The sequence below is a fragment of the Siphateles boraxobius genome, unplaced genomic scaffold (genome assembly GCF_051911475.1).
Source record: "Siphateles boraxobius isolate OS27281-9 unplaced genomic scaffold, OSU_SipBor_1 25, whole genome shotgun sequence".
Lineage (NCBI taxonomy): Eukaryota > Metazoa > Chordata > Actinopteri > Cypriniformes > Leuciscidae > Siphateles > Siphateles boraxobius.
Genome location: NW_027508866.1, coordinates 21,263,756 through 21,291,219, shown reverse-complemented (window position 1 = coordinate 21,291,219; position 27,464 = coordinate 21,263,756). Strand labels below are relative to the sequence as shown.

Below are 27,464 nucleotides of genomic sequence, written 5' to 3'. Positions count from 1 at the left end.
GGTAATAATCTGAACACTGCACAAGAAAATGTTCAATACAAGGTAAACCCTATCAAAAGCATGGGGGGGGGGGGGGGAGAGTAAGCGTCAAGCCCTAATGACTTTTTTATGGCTGACTTTACTAATTTTCTTTTTAACTCTCCCCTCAAATTACTTTGATCCACTTTTTATGATCCAATCAGGTCTTACTTTTTGAATGTTTAGAAATGAACATTGCAGAAAGACATTTTGCAATTATGAAAGCAGATCATTTGGAATTTAAACAACATTTAATTTGACAAACAGATTTGCAGAAATAATGCCATTAGTCGGTCAAACAGGTATTCCCGCCTGTTTGACTGTCTCACACCATTGATTCAAAAAGTGTTAGTATTTATGAATTAAAATATGTTTTGATGAAAGATTTGTAAAATCATCAGAGCAATGGCAGTTGGTGCTGTGGTGCCCATATGGGAAAAACATGTTCGAGTCCAGCCTGCAACATTGCCACTTTTTATTAAACAGTTAAAGCAGAGAGTGACCGGAAAAATACAATACAATTGCATGAAAACCAGCATGCAGTGAAGAGCGTATGAGTGTGACCCGGGTGTCGTGTGTTTGTGCCCAGGTGTTGACCCGGCGGCCCTGCAGGAGCACCTCTGGGGCCTCTGGAACAGGAAAGAGCAGGAGGAGGTAAGGCACAGATGTAATTACACTCGAGCAGAGCGCGAGAGGTGAGATGCTGGCGATAAGATCACTTGAGAAAAGAGATGTGCATGAGGGGCATAGCAAACCACTAGCTAAATTCCTCCATTTCTACCCACAGTATTTAGGAGATAATCCATTACTTTTCAAAATAACTATAGTATGTGATACAGATATTGCTCCAGCATTTATGGGCATAATTTAGACTTCCAATGAAACGATCGAAGTTGTAACCGCAGTGAATTAAAAGGAGGATTTGAGTCGTACAAGTTGTTATTAATTAATTTGCATTTATGGTATAACAATCATTACAAAAGAAAATCCTTTCAACTCATCCCTCAGTTTTTTTTAGAGAGAGAGATGTAATTTTCTGTGGTAATCCACATTATATCACAAATGCTTTTGATAGGGTTTACCTTGTATTGAACATTTTCTTGTGCAGTGTTCAGATTATTACCAAAATTATATCATTGCATTTTTATCACCAAAATTAATGATAATCACATTCATTCTGTTTACTTCCTTTCCCCCATTTTTTGTATAATAAACTGTAATGCATTTCCAGTGCTTTACTCAATTCTGTATATTATTTGGTTCAGAATTCAATTAGTTTGGGCTCACTATTAAATATTTTTATATTATAATAATAACAACACAATTGTAACTCGAGGAACAAATCAAATCTTTGTGCAACGTTGACCCGGTTTAGATTTGTATTTTGGGCAATAAGCAAATTCAGAATACACAATATTAAGTAATGCATATTATTAAAGTAATTTAAATTGATTATTAATATACTTAATCCCTATTTTTATTTTATAAATTTTTTCTTTAAATTTTTTTTCTTTTTTACATAAAATTGACACCATTTATTATTTATTTACTTAATCCATATCTTGATTTTATTTTTTATTTTTTTTGCTAACCCAACCTAACCCTAACCCTATTTGATTTTTAAATATTTTTTTATTTCTTTTTTTTAATTATTATTTCCTTTTCCATCCTGTCCCATCTGGCCAACCTGTCTGAAAAGCTCACCTCTTCCTCCCTCAGCTGCGGCAGTTTTTATCGGGCAGTTTCTCGCAGATGCAGGAGCCCTTGTCTGGTCTGCTGGACCTCCTGGAGGCCTGCGTTCCCGTCCAAAAGGGCAAGACCACCACTCTGAACCAGTTCATTCTCTCAGAGTTCATGCGCTGGAGGACTAGTAATCCCCAGGCCAGTCTGAATGTCCTGAGGGAAGAAGAGAGACTACGTTTCCAGCAGCAAGCGCTGGGTCTCCTCACAGACTCTCACCCCGGGTACATGGACCCCCTGCTGGAGGTGTATCAGCTGAGCTCGCTGAGGAAACCACTGCTGCTGGAACATGTGTCCTTCCTGCAGGACCTCCGCTGCTTCAAAGAGGTGTGAGGGGGACTCTTTTCACAACATGAGCGTACCAGACGAGGATGCAAGAAAAACAAAAGGGTTGCTAGGGGTAGAAACGTACATGGCCCAGGCCAGTTATGGGAAAAATATTTAATTATGGGCAAAATATGAAATATAATAAAAATATAATTATGATTTTGGAAGTGCAATATGGACTGGATTACGAAATGTTTTGGTTTTTTTGACAAAATTGTGACATTTTGAAGTGATCAGCATTGTATGATCAGAATTTGAGCTTCTGAGGTCACATTCATATTTTCATATTTATATTTCATATTTTCGTGTGAATTTTAAATAATTGTGTAAACTAAACGTTTATTAAATTGAATGTGCATCTCATTTGCTATCATTAAAGGGGGGGGGGGGGGGGTCAAAAAAAGTAAATTATATTTTGTTAATATTTTTTTAGTTATTTAATATTCATTTTATTTTGTGTCAATTAAATAAACAATAAAACAAATATTTGAAAATTCTACAATTTTTACTTTAACTTACTCAAAAATATTAGGCACCAAAAGATAATGTCAATAGAAAACTGTTAAATATTTATTAAAATTAATATATAATTATAATTGTTTTAACAAGCATTATAAATGTTATATAGAATCAACCTATTTGATTACTAATAATTTAAGATGCTTTTTTTATATTTGACAATACCGATATAATGAGCAGTATGACAGGAAATCTTGTATTTTCTAACAGGCGTTGGTGTTCAGTGTCAAAGTGGAGCTCCAGAAAGATCTGGACATGGAGAAGGTCAGTTCAATCACATTGATGAATATAGCTGGATGTTTCCTCTATCTTGTTTGGACTGTTGCTGTGTGTGCCGGCAGATGTGTGTGCCGGTCATTCTCCTGGACAAGCTGTCTCTGGCGGAGCTGTATGTGCGGGATCATCCTGACCTGCAGCGGCGGCTGCTCACACTGCTGGACTCCTGGTGTGATCCCAGCTTCAGCATCCAGGCTCTGGCCAGGTGAGGACATTCTCAATATAATTGAAAGGGGGAAAAAGTCCCTACCCTATTGCTCATTATGTCTCAATACAGAATTAAGAATTTATGAGGAAAATGTGCTTTGTGTAAAAAAAAAAAACAGGCTAAATTTAGGCTTAATTTTCTTTATGCAAAAAAAATCTTTTGGGGGCAGATGTGACCTGGACATTTCTTCATGACATTCACTTGAAATATCAACATTGAAACATTTATTATAATAATATTTATGACTTTTTTTATTAGTACCATTATTATTATTCATCTAGTCTATTCTCTTATTTTATAATATTCAATAAATGTATCCATCATTTATCATTCATCCACCTTTTTTTACATTGTTTAAATGTCTGGTTTTACTTTAACTTTACTTTTTTTTACTATAAAAATATTTCATAACATATAATAATATTATTATTATTTGTTAATCTATTTATTATTAGTCTAATCTATCATTTTACAATACTCATTTATCCATAGTTTATCATTCATCCATTTTTTCCCTACTGTATGTTTTAGTGATTTGATGCCTGATTTTTACATCTGCAAAGTTGGGTACAAATAAAAATGCTTATTATTATTATTATTAACAATAATAATGATAATTATAATAATCGGCTATTCTCTCTTTTTATAATTCTCATTTATCCATCATTGTTAATGAATTAATATTTTAAAGTTTAGATGCCTGATTTTACTTGTTGATTTAAAAATATGTAAAATTAATATAATTGTTTTAAAGTATTACTATGTATTAGTAATTATTATTATTATATTAACGAAAATATTTTCTTTCATTTTATAATACTCATTTATCCATTACTATTAATTCAACCATCTTTTTATGTTTAGATTCCTAATTTCACTTGTACAAAATGGTAAAATTAATAAATATTAGGATAATGTTTTACATTTATTACTAATATATATTAGTTATTATTATTATATGAATAATAATAGTTTAGCTTGTTCTGTCATATTATAATACTCATTTATCTATCATTTATCATTGATCCTTCTTTGATGCCTGATTTTTACTTCTGTGAGATGAATTAAAAAGTAATTAATTATGATAATAATGGCGATGATGATAATGTATATCTGGGTGCAGCTCTAATGCAGAGTTTGCTGAGTGATTGTGACGTTGTGATGTGTTGTGTGGTTTCAGTCAGTACCCATCCCTGGTTCTCTCCAAACATCAGATGGACCAGATTCAGCCCAAGCTGCTCAGTAAACATGTCTTCAGACTCATGGAGAAGTTCTGCATTGACCCAGGTGTGTGAGCCTGTTTGACACTCTCATCATATTTATGAATGCGTGTGTATTTGATGTTTACGCTCGTCCTGTTGGGTTTGATTTCTACAGGTCTGTGCTCTAATTCTGTCTACAAGAGGAAGCTGGACTCACTGAGGTTTCTCATGTACAAAACCTTTGGCGAGGTGAGGAAATTTTTGTATTTATGTTGGTTTCATGTGGTTTTGAAAAATATGTCATCCGGTGTAACCATCAAGTAAGAAAATATTTATTTTACACTTTTGATAAATGAACACATTGAATAAAAGTACATCTTTATCATTATTTTCATCAGTGTTTTTTAATATTATTTTTAAGGCAAGCAGTATATGTTATCACAAATGTTTTGTTGATATTTATTGAGTCGCACAGCATGACAACCTGAACTAACCTTGTCTGGTCTTAAATCAAATTATCTTGTCAAATTATATTTTAAGAAGCTTGCTGATTTTGAAACTCAATCAAGAGGGTCTATAAGAGTACCTGACTATGATATCATGTCCTGTTTTATAGTTTTTGTGGCGCTGCTCCCCATGATGTTGATTTAGCATACAGGTTTTTCAAATATTAACAATATAAAAAAATATATTATTAAATTATATACTTTAATTATAATGCCTAAATTAATGTTAAATATTTAAAAATATTATTTTAATATTAATATAAAATTATAATATTAATTTAAGTAAAATATTTATTATAAATATTGTATATAATTTATTATATATATATAAAATTTTTCAAATTTAAAGTTGATTAATATTTAATAAAATTTTACTTATATTAATATTTAATAATATTAAAAAATTTACATTATTTTATGAATTAGTAAAACAGTTTTGTTAAAATATAAATTCCTTTATTATAATAACAATAAAAGATAATGGCAAACATTTTTATACGGTTTTCTTTTTGTGAATTTTTATTTTATTTTTAAAACATGACAGTTGTAATTTCCTGATAAAATACATTTTAATACAGAAATTTACATCATTCTCATCTTAAAAGAGGTATTATTTTATGTGTAATGAGTTGCATTTTATAAAATGTATTTTTCAATAAATTAGTATTAGTCACGTAATCAAATATAATGTTTTCTAACCAATCATATCCTGATTAATAAGATGAAATCTCGCCCTTCATTTACCGCTGAATATTTTGTACACTCAGAAATGCATCACATTACAGAGGCTAAATGTGAACACTGTATGTATGTTAGTTTTTATTTTGATTTTAAAAACCTAGTATTAGTTTATAAGGCACTACATGGACTTGCTCCAGACTATCTTTTAAAAATGCTTACAGTATATGAACCTGTAAGGATTCTCAGATCCTCGGATTCTTTACTTTTAACAGTACCACACAGTAGAACTAAACGATTTGGTAATGCTGCTTTTAGTCGCTACGCTCCTCGTCTCTGGAATAACCTTCCATAAGAAGTAAGACGTGCTGAAAATATAAATAGTTTTAAGTCTAAATTAAAAACATATCTCTTTAGTCTGGCCTTCCTATAATATTGCATAATGTTTGTAATTTAATGTTGTTTTATTATTTTAATAAATCTTTATACAATATTATTTTATTTTTGTATTTGACCTGTATTTGTATTTTCTTTAAATTTTTTTGCCTGTAAAGCACTTTGAACTTTGAAACATTGATTTGTTTGGAAAAGTGCTATATAAATACAATTTGCCTGCTTGCTTTGCAAATACTGTATGTGATGTATTGCAGTGATGTGTCTGCTTCATTGTATTTGACAGAAAAGTATGTCTGAAGAGAACTGGAGAGACCATGTTCAGGTAATAGTTATTCTGGTTTGAGAACTTCAACATTTTAACTGAGCTTTAAATGAGTGAGTGTGTGTGTGTGATCTCAGGCCATGATTAAAGGTAATCTAGAGCTCCAGGTTCAGTTGGTGCAGCTGTTGGTTAAATACTGTAGCCTCCAGACTGCTGCCCAGTGGGCTGCACATTACAGCATACCCAGAAACAGGCTTCCAATAGGAGTCTGGGACAAAATTCAGAGCCTTTCCCCCAAAGAGCTGTAAGTATCAAAAAAAAATATACACACACACACAGACCTAAAAAAAAAAGACTATACTCGTGATAACCTCCCATTAATAATTTTCGTACCAATAATAGTATTTTTTGTAACCCTCACACAAATCTGCTGACAGACGTTTTTGATGTGTTCCACTAATTTTGAAGATACTTTGACTTCCACACACACACACAACCATCACCCTCACAAGTATATTCCTGTCACAGAGAGATGTGTGCTGTAAGCGGCACACCGGAGTCCTGGACACCCCCTCAGTCTGATCAGAAAATATACTACCAGATGCCTCTAGCCAGAGAAAATGTCCGCTTTGTAGAGACATTAGATAAAGTTGAGCAATGCAGAGAAGCTGTTTTAAAGGTAACACTTTGCTACAGTACTTTTATGTAAATTACGATTATGATTGGATTAACCTATGTGTACTGATGTGGTTCATATTGTAACATCAACTTTAATTATTTCTAAAGAACAAGGACGATTCTGTTTTCGATTATAAGTCTCATTTAACTGTTTCTCCTTGCTCTTCTTCAGCCTGGCTGTGTGGTGGGAATTGACATGGAGTGGAGAGCTGGTTTTGGCACGGTGTCTCCTCAGCGCGTGGCTCTGATCCAGCTGGCCCTAGAGGAACAGGTGTTTCTGCTGGACCTTTGTGCTCATGCCATTAGCCACCACAGCATCACAGTGGACTTCATCAGAGCTCTGCTGTCAGACAAGAGCATCATCAAACTAGGTAAGAGACCTCAAGACAAATCAAGTCACAGACTTGAAATTCTTCATATTGCCGGTGTTCGTAAACTGTGGGTGGCCTATCAGGAAAGATATGGAAATTCTGCCTTGAGCTTTGAATAGCATTTTTAGCTTGTGTATGTGTTTACTAGGTTATGGAATGTCTGGAGACTTGCGGAGTCTGGTCAGCACGTGGCCTGAGCTCAGGGAAGAGCCAATGAAAATGGAAGGAGTTCTGGACCTTCTCCACGTCCATCAGGAGGTACTGCTAAAAACGACCTGCAGCTTAACTATTTCTGATTGGATTGATTAGCTGAAAAATGCATCATATTCAAGTCCACATGTCGCTATTTTGGAACCTGTTGCTATTTTATTCTTTTTACAAATGAGACCTGTCCCAACAGCTTCAGCGGTGCCGGTTAAGGAACAAAGGGTGTCGGTCAGTGGTAGTTTGTGAGGGACCGGCAGAGAAGGGCCTGAGTCTGCTAGTACAGCAGGTGTTGGGAAAACCACTGGACAAAACCGAGCAACTGTCTAACTGGGAACGCCGGCCACTCCGGACTAGCCAACTCCGCTATGCTGGTAACACAAAATTCATGTGGTACCATTATGTTTTTGAACCTTCTCCCATTCTCTTTCTGTGTCTATTTTCAGCCGCTGATGCGTACTGCCTGCTGAACGTCTACCTTGTCCTCTCCCGGGACCCGAAGGCATATGGTTTGCCAGAGGACCTCTGCTCCATTCCCTCAGCCCAACTGGCCAAGAGCCGGGAGGAGAAGAAACCCAAAGAGAAGAAAAAGCAGTCTAAAAGAAGAGAGGTCAGTTTACTTGTCTGCCATGTCATGAGCCTGTAGTACAGAAAATTACTCTGTTGTCATAGTTACTGTCATAAAATTCAATATATAAATAGCTGATGAGAACATGTGGGGTTTTTATGATGGAGAAATGAAGGAGAACAACTAAAAATGTGGCAAACAGTAGTCCTTTTTTGAGGGGGTTTGTCTATCATTAGTCACATTGTGAATTATAAAAAAAATCTGTCATTTTAAGCCACTGCATATTTTATTAAAATTTTATATAAATATTTATATATAAAATATAAATATTTTATTTTATTTAAAGTGACAAGCCATCTAATATGTCTTGCCCACCCTTTTCTCCAATCTTTGGATGCAATATAGTGGATCACTATCTTTATGTCAAATGTTATCGTCTTCACCAGTGATGTTGGAGTGTGTTCCAATCTTTAGGCTCAGCAAAAGGCGAACGAGCCCCAGTCTGTGGAGAAGGACTGTTTTAAGGATTCGGAGTACCAAGGGCCCACCATCACGCCGCCAGAGCTACGAGTGGTCTGTGATAACATGCTGCAGGGTCTGGGACGTTTTTTGCGATGTCTGGGGGTGGACGTCAAGATGCTCGAAAACACAGATGACCATAAAGTTGCAGCGGAGGTGAAACATTTAGTCATCTTTTGTCGATATTTGACAATATGCATTTTGTCGATATTTGACAATATGCATTTTGTCGATATTTGACAATATGCATTAGTTACATTTAATTTTTAAACTGGTAGGACATCATGTAATGGTCATCAGCTGTTTCAGGTCATATTTAGAAAGAACAAGTGACTAAAAATCTGAATGGACCTCCATATGTGGCGTCCCTCAGGGCTCGATCCTTGGACTTTTGCTGTTTAACCTATATATGCCCACAGAAGGCCGAATAATGTAAAGTAACAGAAATGCCAAAGTAAAGGACCCAGATTTATCTATGGTTATCTTCAGTTTACTACAGCCTCATAGATTCTGCTACAATTAAATAGACAAAACAGAGGTTATCATATTTGGCCATAAAGAACATGTTAAGGCAAATTCCTCCTGAGGTTTAAAGACTTTTATATTATATATATAAAATTCCTCTATTATATTAATCTCAGTTTTAGTAGTGATGTCAAAGCATAACTAATTCACCCCACCATTATCTCGAAAAAAGTAATAATGTATTTGTTAATATATATCTTTATATTTTTAAAGCAATGTATTTGCTGTCATGTTATGCTATATTCTCTCCTCCAGCTGGCCCGTGCTGAAGGTCGTGTCATCCTCACCGCAGGTCAGCCCTACCAAACAGTAAGTCTGTGTTTGAGGTATTGAGAAACATGCAAGCTATGTGGGCTTTCTTGCATCCTACTGCCTGCATAGGTAGTGTGCCTATGATGCCTTAAAATACTGCCTCCATAGGAAGCTTGCTAGGTTTTATTACAAAGCTCCTCTCTGCTTAACAAAACTACAGTTCACTTGAATTTAATTTGTGCGTGAATGTGTGTATCTGTGTGAATAGCTACGGTCACAAGTCGGAGAGGGCCGCTGCCTGATTTTGGACTGCTCAGAAAAGGCACGTGACCAGGCCGTGCACGTTCTCAGACATTTCCACGTCCGCCTAACCCCTGCAGACATCTTCAGTCGATGCCAGGTCAGTTGTGCATGCCTATAAACAAGCTTGTATGCGTGTGTCTCTTACATTTGTTATCACTAGGACAAGAAACCTCTTCCTCTTTAAAAGGAACTTACTTTTTTTTTATCAACATTTATCAACTATTAAAAGGGAAGATAAAAGGAAATTCACTGATCATCGCTATTTTTATCAATCTCTAGATTGTGGAATATACCACAAAAAAGTGCGCTGACAGTGCAAACAAACACTAGGAGCCTTTAGAAAAGTTGACAAAATGGAGGAACAAGGTTTGTTTTTAAAGATCTTAGAGGAAATAACCAACCACCTTTTGCGTTATGAATTCTATTTGGAATTTCATTCAATCTTTAGGTTGAGATACTTTAATATTCTCAATGAAATTGCTCCCTGTCTTGACAAATGTTTGTCTTATCTGCAGACACAAGAGTTGTGAGACCAGAAGGAAGCTAAAGAGATAGAGGGCTTCTCTGGTGACAATTCTCCTGTTAATCATTTGCTTGAGATGTCACTGTCTTTTTCGGTAGAATAAGTGCAGGAGGAACTTTCTTCAGGCATTTCCTCTCACATAAGTGATGATCGGAATTCAGACAATGGGTATGGATAAGGAAATAAGCAATTACCGGAGGGATACAGAGGACAAACTGAAGGAAAGAGTTAAGACAAAAAAGGTACATAGTTATCATTAGAGATGCACTAATATGGTTGCTAGAGTATTCTTGGTGGTTGCTGGCTAATTGCTTACTAGTTCAACTCAAAAGATAGGCTATCTTTCTATGATAGGCTAAATTCATAAGTGAGATCACTTTGAAACATCACTACACACCTCTCTACAGAAAACCACATGGCATGTGGTGTCCCTCAGGGCTCGATCATTGGACCTTTGCTGTTTAACTACTATATGCCCTAACAAGGCCAAATAATCCAAAATTACAGAAGAGTGTACCATTGGTAGGCAGTTAGATCTACCTAGTGCTATTGTTGCTAGGGTGTTCTTGGTGGTTCCTGCTAATTGCTTACTTATTCAAGTCAAAGAGTTTCTGTGACTGGCTTAAATTATAAGTGAGATTGCTTAGAAACATCACAATACAACTCCCCCGCATTATTCAAGGTATAGATCATGCCCATAGACAAACAGGACTGGTTATGTGTCTAAATTTAATAATTGTGGTTGGAGGTTTAATTGAAATATGAGCAATAGTAAAAAGGGATTCTTTCATATTATCAAAACATAATATTGGCTAATACTGATAAGATGATCAAGGGATGAATAAATGGAGACTGGGAGATGATGAGAATAGAGTGAGAACACTGCAAGAGAGGACAGGCAGAAAGATGTAGTGAGAGATAACAGAGAAAAACAAAGGAAGAGACAGACTAGTGTTTGAGACAAATGGCGAGATGAGGCAGATATGTGCCTGACTCATTCATGTTGTAATACCTGATCTCCATTAGAGCTGCACCTCTGGCTCCACCACAGGTCTACAGTTGTTTATTACTTAAGAGTTCAAACTTGGAGCATCAAAACATCAGTGGCATAAATGTGACACAAGTTTTAAATATGCAAAAGTGTGAATGAGAATTGAATTCTTATTTCAATAAATAGCTACTTGGATATTCATCTTATCCTCACTTAAAGCCATCATATTGTTTTAAAATACTTTAAACAATTATGGACTTATTTTATGACCAATTAACTAATTTTATGATACTTTTAGGTGCCATTTATTCATTGTTTAAGCTTGAGGTTGTTTGTCCCGTGCACTTTTAGTGTAAAGAAAAGAGCAGGATGAATAAATAGTCACATGGGTCTGGAAAAACATGGAGATGAATAAATGATGACAGAATTTTAATTCTCAGTGAACCATTCTTTTAATAATACTTAGTACCGCCTATTATTGTTTATGTCATAGCCATTAAGCTGTTCACACGACATACTAAAAACTCAGTGACTGCGCAGTTCTACATGTATCATTTGCCACACACCTTGTAAAAGTCAAAAGAATTTCTACCACACCAAGTTCACACCTATAGCCAGTGAGGACAGGAGAATGCGGTTGAATTCCAGACGTGGGTCGTCTGAGCTCCGCATGGGTGGTGGTTTCCCCAAATGTGTCAATTTTGTGGCCACCAACCTTTCCTGATTGGGTGGCCGGTGGCTCCCATCCGGAACAGTCGCATTCCACCATTTGTTGCCTGAGGTTTCATCCACCTCTGCATGTTTGCCGAACAAATTGTACCAACAGATTATGCTAGAAAACCAAACTGTGGCATTTTTATGTTCTGAATGAGATGGAAACATTGGAATGTGATGGAAACATTGAAATAAACACTGTATTATTGTGGAGTGGGGAGGGGGGGAGTTGCACCCCAGGGCTGGTATGTGGAAGCCCACCCATGCTAAGTTAACCCTTTTGTTATCTGATGGTAAAGTCCTTTGATTAACAGTGGCTGGGTGACTTGCCCCCGGCTCTGAGAGACATTCCTAAAGCCCCCTGTGTGGCCCATTGATACTCATTGCCAATCATTAACCTCTACCCTGCCATAATCCTTTCTCTTTCTCTCAGTCTCTCTCTCTCACTGCTTTATCAGTTTATCAGCCTCTTCCTGAGCATTCCTCTCTGTCCACACCAGGTTTAAGTTAAGATCAGGGCTAAGCTGAGTTCAAAAGTGTGTCACCACACTAAATGGATTAGAGATACGACTAGGTGATTTTTACTGTCAGTAGAATATTCACCAAAATTACTGTAATCACTTTAAAGCAGACTAATAGTACCAGTCAATAGTTTGGATACACCTAAGAATTCTTTATTTTGACTATTTTCCAAATTTAGAATAGAATAATAGTAAAGTCATCAAAGTTATGAAATGTAAGCCCTTTTCACTCAGTAAAAAAAGAAACGGTAATTGTAACTTGGTTTTTCATAATTTTATTTGACATCCATTGAATTGATCAAAAGTGACATTAAATACATTTGTGATGTTACAAAGGACTTATATTTAAAATAAATGCTGTTATTTTGAAGTTTCTATTTATTAAAGAATCCTGAACTAAAAAATTCTACAAAAAGAATTAAGCAGCAAAAACTTTCAACATCAATAATAAGAAATATTTCTTGAGCATCAAATCATCATAGTAGAATAAGGATCATGTGACACTGAAGACTGGAATAATGATGCTGAAAACCACTAGAAAAATATATCCATCCATCCATCCAGAAGAAGCCTTTCATTAGCAGACAGTTAATGTAAAACAAGAGAAAAAAACAGAGCTCTTGAAGCCCCAACCAATAGAGAATAGTGAAAGGTATTTCTCTTTTATATAATAAAGGTCTCCTTCAGTGAAGGCTTGTGGAACTCAAGGAAAGCCCTTTGTTACAATCTCTCATTGTATCGTGACTCAGCAGCCACTACTAATATTGGCCCCTTTCGCACTAGGTAGTTCTAGGAACTTGGTTATAGTTGGTGTGTGTGTATGTATTTTATGTATATATATATATATATATATATATATATATATATATATATATATATATATATATATATATATATATATACACAGTATATGCCCAATAGTGTCACTAGCTGAGCAGAAATGCATAATCATGTTTCGCTTGGTCCTCTCTCAAAGTCGCGTATGATTTTCTCATTAGCGTAAAGGTTGAGAGGTCCATCTATCGCTGGTCCATGTTTGTAGAGTTGATTCGTGGAGGAAATGAATAGGATACAATCTGTGTGTGAACACTTTTTTTTTTTTTTAATGGCGGGTGCTGGTGTTTAGCATGCGTTCGTCTAATCAACGTACATTTGCGTCAATGCTAGTTCCTATTATGCTGGATTAGACCCTACTCTGAAGTAGGAGCTAATTTAGTCCCCACAAAAGACGTTCCTAGAACTAAAATCGTTCCCAGTTCCTGCGGTGCAAAGATGCCAAAATTGGGTACTTCCGCCATCAGTTCTAGGAACTATGAATAGGTCCCTAGGCCCCTAATGTAATGGTATTATGGGTAGTTGCTCACTGCCAATAGTCAATAGAGCCCACCCCCAAGACTTTTATGATATTCTGGTCCCTCAATATGGTCTGAGTCCCTCCTTTTATTATAAATCTGTTTTTTTTTTCCCTCCCATTTTATCACATCATCTGCCAGGAAAAAATCCGAAGTAAAAGCATGTCTACTCGACTCAGGGTTAAGGATCTGAACAAAGAAGACTAAGTATGAGCAACAGTAATAGTGATGCTTGCTTCAGCAAGAACCTCTTATTTTGGTCCCATGGATATGATTCCTTGAAATCAACACCATATTTTTCATATCTCGCACCACTCCTCTGTCTGGTATCCAGTAATACAGTACAATTCCTCACACATTACCATGTTACTCGTATCATTCCCTCTCATACCATTCCATAACCGTCACATTGATTTAAACTGGCAGGGCCAATACTTGATCTCTGCTATTTCTCTGGGTAACTCTCCGCAGATGTGGCATTCAAACCACGGAGTCGATCTTTCTACATTTACTCGTTGATCTTCGTACAGCAGCATCAGATGACCCCCGACCCTTTTTTTAGATGTGAGACTAGCAGGTTCTTCGTAATGCAGACGCTGCCATGGCATTCACACAGGAGTTCCCACGGTACCATGGAGGGGAGGTTTGGGGGGCCCTGGCTGTGGGGTGTGAACAGGAACCGAAACGACGTGAGATGATAGAATGAGAGAGAGGAAGAGAAAGAGTGAGAGGGTGTTTGAAAGAAGGATTTCTGCCTCTTTGATCTAGCGAAGGCTGAGAAAAAGGGAAGAATGTGAAAAGACAGGACAACTTTGAGGTTCTACTGCAGCAGTGTATTTCAGATCCTCTTTTCTCTTGGCACATTTCATACCATTGTTATTTGAGGTCTAAACCATATGAAGCACATTCGGTGACTGTCGGGGATTACAAAAAAAGTTCAGAGTTACTCTTTTCCATATGATGAAAGTGAATAGGACAGTGGCTGTGGTGCAATATTTTGAGTTAATAATGAATTTTTATGATTATGAAAAAAGATTTGATGAAGAATTGATGAAAATCCAGATATCATTTTGCTTCAGAAGACTTAAATTCAGCCCAGGGTCAAATAGACAACTTTATAATGCTTTAAGTTTGCACATTTTTGCCCTTTTTAGAGCTTGACCTGGTTCCCATCTAGCCTGGCTAATGTCAGACCGAGTCTCATTGAGATGTCGGTCTGGGAACCGCATGTTCATTTTCTCGTATTTGAGGCGTGGTTTACGAATGCCCAGAGCCGTTTATTGGGTGCTACGAATGTCTATCAAATGTGCCTGTACGTAGCTCATAGCCAATCGTTTCAATTATACCAGATGACGTATGTAGAGCGACAGAAATTAGACGAGGATGAAGACGATGGGTCGGAGATTTAACTAAACTACTTATAACAATATCTAAGGCTGCATCGAAAGGTAACTTCGCGTCTCCTGCCATGTTGGATCCATAGGTATAAACAAACTGCTTCGGTGTGTCGCATAGACGTCGTCATTGTCTTGCTGCTCCCTCCCCGTTCTGTGATTGGTCCCCTCGCTGAGGCGAAAATCTGGTCCATGGAATCCAGACTTTCTAGCAGCGTGAATAAAATCGCGCTGCGGGCAAGGAAGCATGTGGAAACCCAGACTAGTTCCCATCAACTTTCACTGTATAAAAAAGCAGCAGTTTCACTGGTGAGAGTGAAGACAGCACAAGTCAAAACCAGGCAGAAATTTTAAATTAGGAATATTGGCAATGGTTAGCACTTAAATATAATTCCAAAAGTTTCTTGAGCACTAAATCAGCATATTGAAATGATTTATGAAGGATCATGTGACATTGAACCAGGGTTATTATCGTCAAATAAAACTAAAACCATACTTTACTTTCCCAAAGCTATTTACTAATTTTTGGCACCAATGAGTTTTTTTGCACCTTGGACGCACATTATTCTAAAGGGGAAAAAAGATTTATAATAGAAATTTGTCTTTGTCCACCTCTGTGAAATGACTCCCCTCATACTGACTATCATATAGAGACACTTTGTTTTCACCATCCAGTAAGTTTAACTCTGCTTTTTTCTTTCTATCTTATCTTTACTCCGAAACATGGAACATTACAGAAGTAAAATGAGTTGCAAATATTGTTTCATTTCCATATTAATGGAAGGAAAAACCCAATCTAGGTCAGCGAGTTCAAAAACAGGAATGTTGTCTTGCTGTTGTGTTCCCGCTCTACCCCAACCCCTGCCTGTAGGGCAAGAAGGAAAGGGAAAAGGAGGAAGAGAGAGGAGACGAGAGCAGGGAGACATTCCTCAAACATGCCAAGACATTCCGAGGGAAACCATCCCAAATATTTCCCACTGCGATCCACACTGTGAGTGTGTGTATGAGCGAATGACTCCTGTTTCTGGGCCCAATCTGACACACTAACTGACAAACTGACAAGCTGTCTGCACCGGAGCAGAGTACGGACCACAGGGTGTGTGTGTGTGTGTGTGGGAAAGTGTGAGTGAGAAAGTCAATGTGACAATAATTGAATCTGTGCTTGTTGGTGAGACTGAAAGAAGTGGAAGGGTCAAAAGGACACATAAAGCACATCATTTGAAAGGCACAGGAATCTTATTTGATTTTCTTTCTTTTTCTTCAACTTCCCTCATAAAGAGCAAGATCCTGGCTACTCATATGTAGATATATTTTCGACTATTGGCATAAGGGTCTTTTCAAGTGGGGGATCTTGGACATCATAAGCTGTACAGTTTTTGTTTTACATGCAGTTTAGGGGGAGGGTTTATCTGAAATTGATTATACCACAATAATCTGTTGTCAAAAAATTTCAAATAATGGCATGAAAATCTCTATTCTGCTCATGGATTACTATTTCAGGGGACCCAAAAAGCCAGGGCCGCAAAATTTCATAGAAAAAAGAAAACTATAGGGCTTTTAGTTTTATCAAGATCAATGTGTTATTAATTAAATAATCTTTAATCTAGTAATTCTTTACACATTTACATATATATATAAATGATTAGTGCTTAATTTTTCATTCTGCTTTCGAAAGGCTGGTTGGAAATCATGACCTGCTTGTTGGTAGAAAAATTATGTAAATGTAAATGTTTTCCAGAGAATATTACATGTATTCACTTTTTTTGAACAGTGATCATATAGAACGCAATTTATTGAATTTATTATTATTATATTTATTATATTTTTAATATTAATTATTATTCATAACATTATTTTATTATTTATAATAATTAACTTAATATTAATTTAAATATTAGTTTACCTCATGTTCTCTTTACAATATCACACTTATTTTCTCAAACAAAATAAATGGGTCTTTTATACATAAAATGATTATAATCATGATCAAAAAGTAAAAAAAATCATAAAAGGATCATTAAACTTAGTGTGGGCGTTCTATCTGATGTTGAGTCTAGGTCAGGAGACTTGCGTGTGATGTTTTTGTTAGTCAGTGGAAATGAGCTCAATGATGCTTGTTAAGATTATCTTACACCTTTTCACACCAGTAAACAGTTGGAGAACTATGTGGTTTGGCTAACCTCTTCCCACTTTCACACCCCTGATGTGTCATTTTGGCGGAAAGAGTTGCAAAATTGCACTTCTGTCTGTGTGTCCGGTGCAAGCGGTCAATCTGTGCGGACAGGATTAGGGTGTGCGACTTTGAGTCCTGAATGCGTGTGTGTGTGTGTGTGCTTGTATTCGAGATGTATAATAGGAGCGTAATTCCTGTTGGCACCCCTGGTGGCTCTCTCTCTCTGGGTCTGCGATTCGCTGCGGTGACGAATCAGTAGCACCCGGCAGCTGGAATGTCCTGTTTGCCTAGATCTGTTTGTGCTTTCTGCACACTGTTTTGATTGGCCTGACTGGCATTGGTGTGTATGTGTGTGTCGGTAACGCAATGCGGATCCTTGCTGTTTGATGTGAGCCATTGTGTCAGAGCCAAGCTGCTTCCTGCTACTGCAGAGAGAAAGACAGTGAGGGACCATTACTTGGACTTTTCCTAAATATACCTTTAAATAGTGCGTAATATCCGTATTTTCCACAGAACTCACAAAAAATAATCTTTGTTATTTTCGACTTAATGTTTATGGACAACATCTGTAATATGTTGTCTGTTAGCACAGATGATAATTTTTATAATTTTTATAATTTTTACCACCACTAGAGCCGTACGCATTTAGACAGGTAGCATTGTGGTCTTTAAATCGACATGCATGTAATTGATCTTGTTGTGAACGATTTCTCCATGCAAGTTTAACTTTTTATGACATTTTTTATCAAAATAGCTGTTTTTTCTCGTCATAGTCATGATGCTGTCCATCACAGTTCAGTTAAGGCATCAGAACCACGTCTCCTCACAGCAGATCTTCATTTGTGTGACGGAGGGATTCCTGACGCTGTTTTGACGCCTTTACTCATTTTATAAGCTCTTCACGAGTTTTCAGCTGCTCAAAATACCATCATATGTAGCTACGCACTTACAGCGAGCACATTTATCCCAGAACACAGCATTGTTTTGGATGTTCTGTAAATTCTGACACGAAATATACCTAATAAAAGCCAACCAATCGGGTTGTGAACATCTCTATGCCTTTGGGTTCAGTATCTTCGGTGTTTGGTGTTAAAATGCCAATGTTAACGGTAAGCGGACCAGAACTAAATGTTTTTTTTTTTTGGTCTGGACCAAGCGAACTGAACTACAAGTGTGTACACCCCTAGTCCCCATAAACCCGTCCCTTTCATAGAATAACTGCGCCTCACATTCAGATCTGCCTTCATCCAATCAACAACCAATGGATGAACTAAGTTTTATGGTAAACTGTTTCACGTCACAATATGTAAGAAGTGATATGTCGCCATTTCCTTTACATCGTGACTTTAAGGCAGCATGTCAAGTTTAAAAAATGTTTAAAATGCATCTTGAGATCCCTACAATCTGTGTCATTTTGTTGCAGCTCGTTTTAGCTGTTTGAGTACAATAACACATCTGATAAATGTAGGCAATCCACATAACATTAACCGAAACCAGTCTTGTTTTTGAGAACGACTAAGATTTTCCAGTCTCTCAGTCCATGGCATGACCAGCTACAATGGTAAACCAGTGACCTTTGCTTGGGATCCACAAGAGGATCCCAGGAAGGAGAACACTGTATATATAGCATATCGTAACACCCATAAAGGGGTGTTCAAACTGCATCGCTGCAGGTCACCCAGACACTGTACTATAGTTGGCAACTAGTTGGTGTTCGTACACAACTGCTGTATCCTGCTGTAACAGGTGACTTGCGCTTCATTATCTTCACCGTCACAACACTGTGCATTGTACAAATTCAAACTCTGCTCAACTTTGTTGTATCTTGTAACTATCAGTTACGCTGTTGTCAAATTGCCTGAATTACCTACTCGAAAAATGTGTGAATGCCTGTTAAAGCACAAATTAAACAGAGCAAACTCTAACCATCTTTAACACACAACTTTACAGCTCAACAACTCAAATAAAATTTCCACTGAAGAGTTCATGTAATTACTTTAACAAAAATACAAGCTTAAAGAGATAGTTCACAGAAAAATTCTGTCATCATTTACTCACCCACAAGTTGTTCCAAACCTGTATGAGTTTCTTTTTTCTGCTGAACAAAAAGGATATTTAGAAGAACGTTGGTAACCAGACAGTCGCCATTAGCTGTTTCCATCCATATTTTAAAATTTGCGCATAAGTTAAATTCGCAACTTTGGGTGGAAACACAGCTATTCAATTCTATTATATTTTTTTCCTACTATGGAACTCAATGACTACCGTCAACTGTCTGGTTACAAACATTCTTCAAAATATCTCCCTTTGTGTTCAACAGAATAAAGAAACTCATACAGGTTTGGAACAACTTGTGGGTGAGTAAATGATGACAGAATTTCAATTTTTGTGTGAACTATCGCTTTAACGTATGAGCTTTTTAAGCCTCTGATTTAGCCATACACCCTGTCCGATAGACTTATATTGAAAATAACCCAGAAGTTCATTTTAACACACCTGTAAAACCACAAAAACTCATAGCTTTCAAGGAAATGAACTCTGCATTCGGTGGCCGTGTGATTGCGTGTTCAATCACGCCAAATGTTCCCTCTACAACCAGAAAGCCCGTTTTTATCATCCACCATGCGAAAAATCTTAAATCTGATCGATTACAAAAGTAATAGCATACCTCTCTCCCTAACAAGCTACATGACTTGAGGTATCATTCGTGCCTGCGAATGCCATGGGAGGAGTTATGCATTACTCTGTAAGTATGAACAATAATAAAAGCGATGCTTGCTTTAGCAAAATGAGAGCTGATGAATGTCTGTGAGAAAAAAAACACAAAGGAGAAAGATACAGTAAACATAAGAAGAGGGAGAATTCTTCCCAAGTAAGGGAAAGGGAGGGTAAATGATTGACGGATCTTTTCAGAAAGAGATAGGAATGGAATGAGAGAGGGAAAGAGAGAGCGAGAGATGAAATGAGCTCTTCCTCTCGCTGCTTTCTGCTTGAGAGCATTCCTGTGCAGCGATGATGTCATGAGAACTGGCCCGGGGCAGACAGGCCTGCTAATGTTGTTCAGAGAGGAGGGGCCGCACTCTTTCACCTCACCGAGAAACAGAACCATAGATCACTTCCATACAGCACGCAAATATGTGTGTTGGAAGAGAAGCTCAGACACAAACACAGTCAGTGTGTGTGTGCGCTTTTGTGTAATTACCCTTCAGGAATTCTCCAAATTTTCTGAAATTCGTGGTGCCTTTGTCATGTTTTAGGCTTCTGTCATGGTAATTGATACTCTAAATATGCGACACTGTTTTCCTGAAGTTTGACATTCTTAAGCAAGCAACATCATTTAAAATATAGGTCACATCAGCACATCAGCACATCAGTTGTGTTTTGCTTAACCCCTTCAAACGTGCTCGTCAACACGGCCGTCTGTTGTTGTTGCATCTCCAGTAGTTTGTTGTTTGTTGCATACCTGGAAGTGTGCGTACAGTATTCATGTACTATGCTAATGATTTATTTCATGGTCGCTGTTAGGGCTGAGCAAAAAAAAAAAGATTATTTTTTTGATCATGCAAATCGTGCGTGCGTTTTCAAGCCTTGCCAATTTAAGCATTCAAGCGCAAGATAACTCGTGCGATGTTGCAGATGTTACTCAGACAGCATGCAAATAATAAAATGAATTCTCTTTCACGTCTCCCTGCGCTTAAACGGACAAATTCAAACATTTATCTCAAAATGCTCACCTTTGCGAAGTATCCAAGTAAACATAGTCGGTTATGCCTTAAGCAGTTGAGAAAGAATGCATGTGTATCAGTATTTTGGATACGTGCATTCATCTTAAAGCGCCAGCAGCCTAATATTGCTGCCGCTGTTATGTCTGTCATTAAGGTTAATCAAACTACAAAAGACAAAGAAATCACTCCCTGCTCTTCACTGACAATGACATTTTGTAACTTTAATAAGGATTAACCTTTATTTAATTTGTATGCAGTTATTTTACATTTGATTTCTTTATTCAATTTCTGTACCTGAGAACTGTTAGACCTAGCTGAAAAACCTTAAAAGCACTTCATTTGTTAATTTGTTCATTTCATTTGTATCTTTGTTCTGTTGTATTTATTTATTTGTGTTATTGCTTGTTTCATTATTTGTTTTTGTTTTTTATTAATAAGTGTTTAGTTGTTGTTAATAACCTTTGAATTTTATATTGGTAGTTTTAGCTATGGTATCGAAATTGGATTCGAGTATTGGTCATTTTCACTGGTATCTAATATTTTGGGTGTCATAACTTTATTTATTACAATACAAGGATACATGTGTCAAAACCAACAAAAACAATAACTGTTTTATTCATTTATTACTTTTTATGTGGTGGGGCTAGTGAAAATTGAATTCATCTAATCGAATTGAGATACAGCTGCTTTTCAGGTATTAGGTACAATTATGCTATCAGATGTTAATACTATATTATACTATCAGATGTATAATACTATGTTAAATGTTAATACTATATTTTCAATATTTTAGTATTGAATGATTACAGCATTCATGTAAAAGGTACTCCTAAAAGATTTTAAAGAATACCATAGGATTACAAAAAAGTTTTGATTGTCTTTGTCACTCTTTCCTTCTCCACTCTTTTTTTCCTGTCTCTTTCGACCCCCTAATAGTTGGATGTGTGTGAGTGTGCTTTGATGGGCATTTTTATGAGCTGTACGTAAGGAGGGTTGCTCAATGCGGTCATTCTTATGAATGGAGTGTGTGCGTGTAGGAGGAAGGCATCATGTGTAGGTCCACGATTTACTGTGAAAGGGAGACCGACTGTGTCATCGTGTGTGTATATCTGCCAGCTTTTCCATCCCCAGAATTTATCTACAAATTTCCATGTTTTCAGCGACTGTTTTATGTTTTAGTTAATCTATCATTTAAGTCCATTTTTATCTCCATTCGTCTTTCATGAACCTACATGGCATGCCTCTAAAGTGCAGGGCTACGTGCAGGGTTCCCTGTAGCTCTGCAGAATGGCCTGCAGTTGCCAATGTAAATGCTAACTTACTTTGCTTTGGCTGAGCCGCTAAATGGGACTTAGTTGGTCATCTAAATTATTCCGTGTTTATCTCCCTGGTTCTCTTACTTTGAACAAGTAGCCTTTTCTGTAATTTTACCTTAGCAATAAAGTACTTTGTAAAGCACAGCCTCGAAGTGGCCTGAAAAGTATGTCACGCTTAATGTTGAATGTCACTGAATGTTTGATTGGCATTGAATTAGATGGCAAAATATAAAACCAAAAGACATTTATTTTAAACAAAGATAGCACAAAGCATACTTTTTAAGCAAAAATATGCTTATTTAGCCCTGGTCCATATTTTATGCCATAGAGCAGCTTGAACAACATAATTGTTCTCTGAAAACATTTACATTATGGTAAATGACATTTATTCTAATGAAAAAGATACATTTTCAAGCAAAACCTCAAAAATAATATTTTATTAGTTGTTGAACATTTGTGGTTACCCTTTTTAGGTTACCTGTGTGAACTTAGTGAGAACTGATGTCATCCACTAAAAATCACCTTATTAGCAGTTTGGCCAAGTTCACTTTCCACAATACATTTGTCATTTTTCACATTTGTCAGGAACAATAGTTTACTCAAAATGGGCCTTTTGTTATGCCTCTCACATTAAATCATACATGCACATGTTTGAAAACAAGAATTTGATGGATGTGCTTCTAACTAGTGCTGCTGATTGACTGAAGAGCAGTTTCTAAGGTTAATAGGGTTGTTCTATCTGTTGTAGCTAATAGTGGTTTGCCTAGTGTCAATGGACATGTTGTTGGACTTGATGGATTATTTTTGCATGGCTGGTCTTTGCACTTTGCACAGTGTGGATGCCTCTCTAAAATGGGCCCCCCAGTGAAGCCTGTCACTTCAGCTTGTGAGCTATAACAGCTCAGGAACCCCACTGTTAATGAGTATTTGTTTCTGTGTGTGTTAATGAGGGATGGAATGGTGACCCGTAGTGTGCTTGTTTGTGGTTAGTGAGTGAAAGTACTTAACGTAGTGCTAAACATAAGACATTTAATCAGTTTTTCTACTTTACTGCGCTCGTTGCTTGCACTCCGCCCAGATTCGGGCTTGGGAATGGGGGTCAACAGAGGCTGGCAGTGCTTCCTCTGTGTCTGATCCGGCTGATGTTATCGAGGGTTGGAAGTCTGTTTGCTTTGGGACTACTGGGCAGTTAGGGGTGGGAAGGGTCGAAGAGCAGCCCCCCGTGGGACAGGCGAGGTATACGGACATGGGGGTCAGCCTCTCTGGCTTGGGAAAGGGCTGGGAGAGCCTAGACCACTGAACGACGTCAAATAAAATTGGAGTGGAAAAATATCCAAATTCAGACAAGAAAAGATGCACACTCGCCCCTTTTCTCTTTCCCTCCCTGTCTTTGGTTTTCTCACAGGAACTACGCTAGTGCATCCGTGATGCTTGCGCATGAGGAAAAGGAGGAGGTGCCAAGGTTAGGCTCATCCGCTTCACCTTTTAATGGATAAAAGGGATTCCCCAGTGATATCATCTGAACTTGTCAAATTAGCCAGTTTGTTGGCAAGCCAAAGCATGCTGGGATATGTTCATTACTTGCCCGGGCTTTTATAATATTTTCTTCTCAATAGCCTGCCACGTTTGATCTCTAGATTTCTGCTTTCTTTTGAGTAACTTTGAAAATCTCCATTACAAAGAGAGGCGACATCGATGGCCCCAAAGCCACAGTGTAAAAGCAGTGGCCCAAAGAGCCTGAAATCAAAGAGACAAACTTAGCCGCTGAAGGAAAACTTTCCCGCTCCTTCCTTACCTTCCCCTGCCAGATCCTGATTGGTCAGGTTGCGTACCTGTCTCTGTCCGTCTGTTTAAACCCTCCCTCTGGGAGGTATTTCTGATTTTCTTTCTCACCGTTTTTTCCCCTCAGTCTTTTCTTTGCTGTCTATTTTGGTGAGCCAGGCCGGTCTAGCCGGTTCCCACAGAGTGGTTCCCATGGTTATCGGCGAGGAGATAGCGTCAAGGATGGAGGATGATTGGGATAGGGGGTGGGGCGTTTGACAGACCGGGAAAGACAGCTCTGCACTGAGAGATAGCAGCTCTGTTACATGGAGGGGGGCCGGGGAAGCTAGTGGGGTTACGGGGGTCCGGCTCTCAGAGATATCAGGGGGCAAACGGAGCTGGAGCCGGTGGGGGTGATGGTGGACTGAGGTGGGGCGGAGCAACAGGCTTGCTGGGGCACTGTGAGAGGGACAGATTCAGTTCCCACACTCATAATGACTGTGTCACAGGAGACTGAAAAGGGACAGCCTCTGGCCCTGGGGAATTTAGCAGGACCGACCAGAACGCGAGTGAAGGAGGGGTGGCAAAGGCTGCCGATGGGGTCTGTGACACAGGCACTCTCTCAGGCTTTTTAGGCTTCACCTCATCGCTTTCACACCCGAGATGAACCCCAAACCCAACCTCAAGCCCTCCTCTACCTCAACGTTTCCACTTCATCTCCCCCTCCCCTCGGTGTCTTTCCCCCCAGGCTTTTGTTCACCATGTTGTCCCGTTTCCTGTCTACACCCTTGTTCTTGTTTCTCTCTCACACTTCTTTTTGTCCACCCCTGCTGCCATCTCAAAGCCTTTCATTTTTGTCCTTTCCTTGGAGAAGGGGTGCTTTGAAGTTGCCTTTCTCCTCTCAGGCTCTCATGTCTTATCCAGCATCATTAGCACTTGACCTCTCTCCCCTCACGCCCTTTCATTTCACTTTATCTCCCCCTTGCTGTGTGTGTGCGTGCACGATTATCTTAGTCAGAAAATCAAGCTCATTGGTCCTCATTTGCACTCTCTTTTCACGGCACAATGAGCCTTTCATGTTTGCTAAACTGTTTTCCAGAGTTTGATACTGTCGTCGCTTTTGTGACACAGCTACCTGGTATAAGTGTTGTGTCACTGGGATCAATGTAGACCTTTTTTGCACATGGCCGACAGTAGGTAAATCTATGCTAGGTCAACAAAAATAGGTAGAGATTTTTGAGAAGTATGTGTGCTAAGTGGGAAAGATTCTTACTTGCAAGGATGGTTTTCAATATTGGGTTTTGACCCACCCTGTGGTCTGGAAACTGTTTTTGTCAGCCTGCTGGGTCTGAAATCTGTGGTGCCCAGTGGAGTGGGCCAGGCACCAGTCATCCCACAACTTTCTCAGGCTCGTCCCCCCCCCTTAAGGGCTGCCATAGTGAATATTTACAGTTGGGGATGAATCATGAAGACTTCACAATAGCATTCCGAACATGCTGAAGTGTGTCGGTTAAAGAGAGCAGGCAAGGGAAGAAAGACAGGTGTGAAACGCAGCATGAGGCTTGCGCAACAGAAAGTGGTGGCGCTCCCATGACAAGACACCAGGAGACAGGACGGGACAAATACTGCAGCGAGTTACTGTGGGTGTGGTGGGAAGACTTTGCGACACGACTATCTTGGCTTCAGCTTCCTCTTTCTACTTCTTAGCTAAAAAACTTTCAACCCCGCCCCCCCCCCCCCCCCCCCCCCCCCAAAAGAAAAAGAAAAAAATGTATTCAATACAATTTGAGAAAAATATTTCTTCATCTATAACAGTACACAATACAATCTCATAGTTCCATCATCTTTAAAACCCTCAATGTTCTTCATTAACTTGTAGAACAAAAACTTATGTCTTATTCTTGCTTTCACCACTCCTAAAAGTGCCATCCACATCATTTCCTTCTGTCTTTTTCCTTCTTGTCAAAATAATTGCTTGGCCAACAATTAAAATCAATAAACGCCCCTTTCTTCTATTTTCTTTAGGCAGCTATATCTACCTATTTTTATTGTATATATTTACCGGTTTAGGATGCACAATATAGTGGTACCTTATCAATTATCACCAATATTAGAGATTTATCATATTGGTCAATTTTGGATATTTAATTGTGCATGCTTATATCCTATTATTCATATATATTTAGAGTACCTTTGCTGTCATCCAATGTTGATTTGCAGTAAATTAAAAAACTAATACGTTAATGTTTAACGTTGTCAAATGTAACCTTTAACAAAGCATAAAATGAATATACATTTTTCATACTAACAATTATAATGTAATGCCTAAAATCACTCGTAGAATTTTAAAAGTTTATATTCCTTTTTAGTGTTTTAGTTCGTCATTTATTTTCGCAAAAATATATAAATATATAAATAATAATTGCATTATCTAAGTTGACCAGAATTGTAATATCGGTGTACAAATAATATCAAAGTATGGAAGATGCAATGGATCTTGCAGGGTGTTTCATGAACATTTTCAAAAAAAAAATTTTTTTTTGCTATTTAATCTGGATTTAAACCCATTTACTGAAATTGATGGTTCAAAATAACTGATTTCTAACTAGCACTTTATGGAACCTAATGGCCAAATAGAAAAATGTAATTCAAATCAAAATCACTCACAATCACAATTATCACTAGCAAAATATATTTCACCCAGCCCTAACCATCATTTATTTACATCTAGTTGAGGACGAAAAAAAGCTCCCCAGCGACATCCTCAAGGGTATTTACTGCTGGAAGTATGTAAGAGTCATTGATCTGACCGCCTGAGACGAAAGAATGAGAAGAGAGAAAAAGAAAGAGCTGTGAGCCATTCTTGGTTTCAGGGCTCGTAGTGGGGCTATTATCCCCCTATTTGGGCAGTGCTAAAGAGCTCAGCTCTGAGAGAGGGGTAAGTATCAATAGGGTGGGTGGAAAGGCTAGCTTCACAGAGGCCAAGCTACCACACAAAACCCCCAGTGCCCCCCTGAGCCCTGCAGCTAAAGCCCACACAAAGAGTCTCCTCACTGGCCATTATTTCCCGACTCCCGTGGTTCTCTGCAGAGCTCCAGTCCCAAACCAACCCCCCTCGTCCAGAGCTGCCAAGAAACTTTTCTGGGTATGAGCTGTTCCAAGACCAACAGGAGAGAGTTTTCTGAACACATGTATGTTATTAGAAAAAGAGAAAAGTGTCAGAACAGTTTGCTTGTAGACTGCATCCTGTCCAACTGTCTGGTCAGGTTCGGCTCTCTGGGCAATGAACGGACCATTAGCACTGACAACAACACTAATCTAAAACACCTCCAGGCAGGGTCACGGGAGAAAGAGAGGTCAGGCCTGATGAGCTTTCTACTAATGCCTCAAGTAAACGAGCAGTCTACATCCAAGAGACTTTCCTCCAGTATTGAGGAAGCTG

General features: G+C 38.0%; 1 protein-coding gene across 3 annotated transcripts in view; it reads left to right on the top strand.

The window, feature by feature from the left end:
- Positions 1 to 27,464, top strand: part of exd3 (exonuclease 3'-5' domain containing 3) — a 43,978-nt gene that overhangs the window by 7,801 nt on the left and 8,713 nt on the right. For 2 of the 3 annotated variants that reach the window (XM_077243153.1, XM_077243154.1), the window contains exons 3-18: positions 608 to 672; positions 1,738 to 2,085; positions 2,815 to 2,868; positions 2,946 to 3,085; positions 4,269 to 4,375; positions 4,466 to 4,539; positions 6,154 to 6,192; positions 6,270 to 6,436; positions 6,661 to 6,811; positions 6,983 to 7,181; positions 7,330 to 7,439; positions 7,582 to 7,759; positions 7,832 to 7,995; positions 8,428 to 8,628; positions 9,253 to 9,306; positions 9,518 to 9,649. In XM_077243153.1, coding sequence (XP_077099268.1) covers positions 608 to 672; positions 1,738 to 2,085; positions 2,815 to 2,868; positions 2,946 to 3,085; positions 4,269 to 4,375; positions 4,466 to 4,539; positions 6,154 to 6,192; positions 6,270 to 6,436; positions 6,661 to 6,811; positions 6,983 to 7,181; positions 7,330 to 7,439; positions 7,582 to 7,759; positions 7,832 to 7,995; positions 8,428 to 8,628; positions 9,253 to 9,306; positions 9,518 to 9,649 — 2,183 coding nt within the window. Of the gene's footprint in view, positions 1 to 607; positions 673 to 1,737; positions 2,086 to 2,814; positions 2,869 to 2,945; positions 3,086 to 4,268; positions 4,376 to 4,465; positions 4,540 to 6,153; positions 6,193 to 6,269; positions 6,437 to 6,660; positions 6,812 to 6,982; positions 7,182 to 7,329; positions 7,440 to 7,581; positions 7,760 to 7,831; positions 7,996 to 8,427; positions 8,629 to 9,252; positions 9,307 to 9,517; positions 9,650 to 10,173; positions 10,318 to 27,464 lie in introns of all 3 variants that reach the window. The other variant, XR_013207134.1, reaches the window with a different exon arrangement.